The sequence below is a fragment of the Oreochromis aureus genome, linkage group 17 (genome assembly GCF_013358895.1).
Source record: "Oreochromis aureus strain Israel breed Guangdong linkage group 17, ZZ_aureus, whole genome shotgun sequence".
NCBI lineage: Eukaryota > Metazoa > Chordata > Actinopteri > Cichliformes > Cichlidae > Oreochromis > Oreochromis aureus.
In genome coordinates, this window is record NC_052958.1 from 5,848,026 (window position 1) to 5,854,408 (window position 6,383).

Here is a 6,383-nt window from a genome sequence, read left to right on the forward strand (position 1 = left end):
TGCTGCTAGATTAATTGTTTTTCAGTGTCTGCACTGTGAGACTTGTTTTGTTACTGGGTTATACCCCCTGAAGAGTTCTAAATATTTGACTCGTAAAGCTCTCATACGATCCTGTAATTAACATCTAAGTCTGGCATAGAGCAATAGTCATGTGTGATGCTTATGTCAGCACAATGGCTGCAAAAAAGTATATTTTTTCTTTAGAAGAATAGACTGGCATACTGAGAATGATCCCTATTAGCTTTGCTGCTGAAATTTCAGTGTTTTTGTTGAAATGGCGCTTCAAAAGTAGCCACTTAGCGTTGTTTTATTTTTAACATTATGGCGGAGAAGGAAAGGAACAGTTTGCTCTGCTCTGTTTTTTGAATGGACTAAATGTAAGCCTTGCTAGCTTATCTTAGAAACACAAAAAGTTATGTTAAATGTCCCTAAAGATCACCAAAATAATGAAATGGCTCCAAATGGTGGAATGTCATTTTTATATATTTATTAATTAATGAGCTTTTGAGATGTTTGTATGTGACCTTTAATATTTGGACACTGCAAGGCTAATCATTTAATTCTGCTTAGTCTTTTTGATAAGCTGAATTAATCGTAAACCACGCTAAAGCCTTTATTTCTCCATATTTTGCTCCCAAAGAAACAAAAATTTCTTGTGATTTTTGAAAGTGGTCTTAAACAATAGTTCTCGAGCATTTCTGAAGGATTTTCTTTGGATATTGGATGCTTTTTAAGACATTTTCAGCCCAGGCCTTGGACCTGACAAATTTTCAGAGGAATGGTTTTTGTTTGTTGAACCAACTTAAGCAAATTACACAAGAACTGGACTGAACATTAATGACAGTAGCTCCCTTTTCAGCATGAATATGATCACAAAGACACAGGCCATGCAAGAAGCCATACCTGGATTGAACAACACACAATGGAACGCCATCAGTCATGAATTGGCCTCCCTAGAGTGCAGACCTCAAAATTACTGAAGTAGTTTCGGATCATTTTCATAGGAACAAAAGGCAGCCAACATCCAGAGAACACCTTTGAATGTCCTTCAAGAAGCCTGGAGAACTATTCCTGAACACTACTTAAAGAAATGAAATAAAGTTTGCATAAGAGTGCTCAGGTTAAAGAATAAAGGGGGTCATACCAAATATTGACTTTTAAGATTGCAGAGTTGTACAAACTCTGTTTTGGCTTTATATACAGTATTTCCATGTTTGTCTGCACCCATTTTCCCAGCAAAATATATAGCATTAAGATCTGGCTTAAGTCTTGTGCACAGTACTCTGTATACACAAGTAGTATCAGTCTTGTCATGCAACTCTTGGCAAACAAGTAAATAAACAGATTGCAAACTTTAAAAGGAGATGACGGTGCTTATTTGAATGAAAAAGAAAATTTCTGTTGCAAATAAAAAGCCAACGTCACATATGTGACTTGTATGTAAAAAGACAAAATATATTTTCTGTCATTTTCTTTCTGCTGGCCATAGAAGTGAAAATATTTGAGCCAAAATGTTTTTGATACAACACATCCTCAGACATTTCTCTCTGGAGCTGAGAATGACTGTGACTGAGTGCTAAAACAGTTCTCTCATGTTTGCTTTGTTCTTGTTGATTCACAGGTCTCGTAACACAGCCAGAGACGGGAAAACCAGGGAGTGATTGTTTGAGAGAGTCATCTCTCCCTGTGACACTGGACAAACTTGCTATAAAACACTTCCTGTTTCCTGTGACTGGCCACCGCGGGTTTCTGACTGCTCCCTCCTGCTATCTGTTGTTGGGTCAACACGTTGTATCCACCTCCTCTCCACTGTTATCTGCCTGCTCTGTGAATTTAGCAGCACATGCTCATGCCACGGAGGTTGGGACACCTTAAAATCCCATGAATGGTTTCTTTTTTTTTTGCCTCACTGGAAGTCCACTGTTTGGAGCTGCTAACTGCTTTTAATATGGGATTTCCCACATCTCTCTCCTAGACTCTAGTGCAGGAGTTCCAGGGCGAAGACGGGGTCATTACAGAACACAACGTGACGCTTCTCGGACCAGCTCGCGAGGCCGTAAAAACCGAACCGAGCGCACTCTGCTGTGAATAGGCCTTCTGCTGGAGTAAACCTCCCATATTTTTATAGACCAAAGAGCAAAACAACAAATATGATCATTATGACAGAGAGGACCATCTGGCAAAGACACACGGAAATGTTGTTAACATGCTTTGAGTGTCGCCACCGACCAACGACTGCCCCCACAGAGACTCAGTGCACAAACGAACCTTTGCAGCCAGCGGCGTGTGTGCCGAACACAGTCAAAGGAGTACTTTTCAAACTTTACGGACATTTTTTCGCAGACTAAGCTCACCACTGTATTTTGGAACTGGAGATATAGGTACTACATACGTATAACTGTGTATCAAAAAAAAAAAAAAAAAAAAAACCAACAAAAAAAACAGAAAAAAAAATCTGATTTGCATTTTTCAGTAGCTACAGTTGGGACAGCTTACAGGAAGAATTGTCGTGTTGATCATGGATACGGAGTGCAAATCATTACCAGAGAAATGATAACTATCTACAGAGAGTATTAAATGCTGTTAAGTCTGAAAAGAAGGCGTAAAGAAAAGTCATTAAATGTATTTTGAAAGGCCCTAAAAAGTTATATATTTAACAGTTTTATATGTTGTACCTTTGTAGAGAAGCTTATTGGACTTAAAATGTGATCACAATGGCAGTTTAGTAGGATGTGAACAAATGCTGTTGTTCTCATTACTGCTGGCTCGTAGTCCCAGGTTTTCTGTTCACACCTCAGTAGCCGCTTTCTTTTCATGGTCATCTACAAGTCACTGTCTATCCGAACCATTAATGAAAAAAAAGGAAAGTGACACAATTTATTAAGGACTGATGTGCAGCCAACTGAACATTGTAAATCTATGGTAGTCAGTGGAAGCCATTGAAATCTGCTAATTTGCTATGATATTGTATTGTACACGGTGTGGAATACTGACTCATTTCCTCTCTATGGGTTCTGATCTCTTAATTTATTTTTGTGCCTGTGTTTCTTTTTTTTGTTTGTTTGGTTTTTTTTTTTTCTTTCTTTCTTTTTTTTTTGCACAAATCCAGCTTCTCTCCAATGGCGATGAATACGGTGAGGAGAGACAGAAAGAGGAAGCACTGCAGGAGTATCGGTCATTTACATACATTTTATATCATGAAATATTTTAAGAATAAATATATGACAAGAAATGTCCCCTGCAAATTTAGATGGTCTTGATGTTCAAGGTCATCAACGAGAACTTTAATTGATCGTATTCTGGTCTTTTCTAATGAATGTATTTGTTTCTGGCGCCAAAGAAGGTATGAAAAAAAATTAAAGTTTCCTTTTCCTTCCCAGGTGATTCAGAGGATTTATAGCTAGATTGTTTCCAGGGTGAAGTCCTAAGAAATTCAGTAAAAAAAAAAAACCAAAGGGAGTCAAAGCCTGCTCTCGCCTGACGTTAACATGGGTTTCAGATGAGCCAGCCAAAAGTGGACAACTAATCACGTCTTCTGTTCACACCTCAATGTTTTTCCAAATGCTCAAGTGAGCTCTTGTGCCTGGATCTAATTTTCCTGCTCTCCAGTGTAACGCACGCTCATCATTTTTGTTTGCAAAGCCACAAAAAACCCCAAAGCAATCAGCCAAACTTTCCAGTTTTTCCAGTGTATGTTATCTTAACTTTGCAAGTCTCCAAATATCTCTCTAAATAACTACACCATGTCTGAAAAATGTAGTTTATGAAACAGTTTCAGATGCTTAAACTGCAAATAAAAAGCGCGCTGCTTTGTCCACCAAACTTGTGAGTCATGAGGGGAAAACTCCCATGTAGCCCAATGACCTAGCCAATCCAACAGTAGAATTTAGTCTGTGGTGATAATGCAGTGAGCATTACACAACAGGTCACCACAGCAGATACATCTACATATTTAGACAATATTTTTTTACACTCACATCCTCTTGCTGGTGTAACCCAACCAGAGATTTATATCTTTTCCTAATATTAAAGTGCAGATTTTACACACATCATGTTATTGTAAGAAAGTAAGTAAATTAATTTTTATAGCACATTTGAAACCAAAGTGCTTTACAATTAAAAAAATAAGTGTTTCTGAAAATTTCACACCACAACAAACTATCGTTCAGTAACAGTTCAACAATCAAAGTTTCCAAATACTTTAGCTTCTATTTAAAGACAGTCACACTTGATGCTTGTCTGAGGTCATTCCAGAGTCTTGGTCCAACGACATCAAATGCAGGACTCCTTCTGAAACAAGTTTTGATTATGGGATTGTCAAGAGTGATTAAAAAGTTGACCTTGAGCAGATTTTTAGTGAGTGTATAGATGCAGCGTGTCTACGACATATGCAGGTACCATTTAAGGCTCAAAACACAAACAGTGGCACTTTCTGTAACACACAGGGAGCCAGTGCAGGGCTGCTAACGCTGGAGTTTATTTTTTTTGCCCCAGTCAGTAATCTGACTGTAGCATTTTGGCAAACTGTTAAGAAGCTAGAGATAATTGACTAACAAGAGTATAAAGTGTATTACAGTGGTCCAGACTGTTACATTCCCAACCGTTCTGCAACTACTAACATTGCTCTCTGGCACTAGAGCTCACCTTTCTCTGGCCTTAAGTGCTTTTAATTGCTGATGGGAGTCAGCTGTACAAAAAAAAAGATGGCACCTAGGGCAGGAGTGATAGTAGGACACACCCACACGGGCATTTTCAGGAGGAGGCCCTGCTAGGGCCGTAACACAGACTAAATTTAAAAAAAAAAAAAATGCATGGATGAGCCTTTCCAGATCTAAAGAAGATTACAGTCTGCTGTTGACCACAGCATTGACTTGGTTGTTCAGTTTCAAATTGGTGTCAATGATAATCCCAGGGTTGTTAACATGCGTTTTAATAAAACTAAAGATACCCAGTTATCTTTCAGCCTCTCAGTTAATAATAGAGGGCCAAACAATATGACGTCTGTTTTGGACTTTTTATATCCAAGATGCATTCATTGAGCTTTCACATGCAAATATGATTTACAAGATTCAAAGGTAAATCTAGTTGCAAATCATCTGCATGGCAATGAAAAGAGATGTTATCTTGATTCATAAGCATGTACAAGGAAATAAAGAACAGGCCCACAGATAGACCCAGGTGCTGATGCAGTGAATTTCCAAAGTTAACTGCAAAAGTCGTGAGTTTCATATAAGATTAAAACCAGTTAAGTGCCAAACCCTTGACTCCTACACAGTGTTCCAGGCGCTTAATGAGTAAATCGTGATCAGCAGTGTCAAATCAGCACTAAGATATAACAACCACTAGAATCAGCATCAAGTAGAATAGCCTTTGTTGCTTTGAAAAGAACAGACTCAGAACTGTGAAAGGCCCTGAAACCTAATTGAAAGGACTCACAGATATTGTACTTGTCTAGAAAGGATGGTTGATTAAAAATGACTTTTTCTAGAACTTCAGCCAAAAGTTTTGATAGATGGCGATAACTGCTCAGAACATTCACTTCCAAATTAGGCTTGGCTGGACTACTGCATGCTTAACACACATAGGAGCTATGTCACAAGCTTGCATTTGTGAGAACATCACAGCCTTTCATGTCAAAACTTTCCTTAACGGACCAAAATGGAAGAGAATCTTTTACCAAAGTGGAAAATGTCACGTGAGAAACCAAGTCTAAGAAATGGGAAAAGGAAACCGCTTCAAAATCCTCAGTAACCAGCTGATAAACAAAGGGATTAACTCGAGAGGTTAAAGTAGTTGCTTTAATACTTTAAACCTTATTAAGAAAGAAATCCCGAAATTCTCAGTTTATTTTTTAATATGTATATTTCAGGATTTTTTTTTTTAGGATTATGACTTAGGATAGAATTTATCGCATGAAACAAAAACTTTGGTTTATGTTAACTTTTTTAAAACAAATCTGAAAAAAATCCCACCTTTGCAGATCCATCTAGAAATCTAAGAAAGCAAGGTTTTAAAATCTCCATGATACTTGGAGCTTATCCTTCCTCCATCTGACTCAGCTTTCCTGACACTCCTAACAGAATCATTCAGCCAGGCCTGACTTTAAACCTACAGTAGGGCGTCTAATTCTAAGCAGTGCAGCCAAGTCCGATATACATGAAAAGGATGTACTGAAGGAAGCGGTGAGCTCTTCAACACCAAGCTTGTAAGCAGAGCAGGCAAATGCAAAGCGAGGTATCTATATGGTAGGGCCGTGTTTTCTACGCAAACATTCAGCAGTCCTGGAGACCACAGGATGAGAGTGTACAAGCAACCATAGGCTTGTTAGGACAGCATACATGGATATAAAGTCCAAAATCAAATGCAGTCATGAAGTATAGGAG

General features: G+C 38.3%; 1 protein-coding gene across 4 annotated transcripts in view; it reads left to right on the forward strand.

The window, feature by feature from the left end:
* The window catches only part of tafa5a (TAFA chemokine like family member 5a), a 158,050-nt gene extending 154,678 nt beyond the window's left edge, over positions 1–3,372 (forward strand). For all 4 annotated transcript variants that reach the window (XM_031758539.2, XM_031758540.2, XM_031758541.2 and 1 more), the window contains one exon: positions 1,622–3,372. Coding sequence is in view for 2 of the 4 variants with exons in the window: in XM_039600729.1 (XP_039456663.1) it covers positions 1,622–1,875 (254 nt within the window). In the remaining 2 variants the exon portion in view is untranslated. The remainder of the gene's footprint in view (positions 1–1,621) is intronic.
* Positions 3,373–6,383: the final 3,011 nt, after the last annotated feature.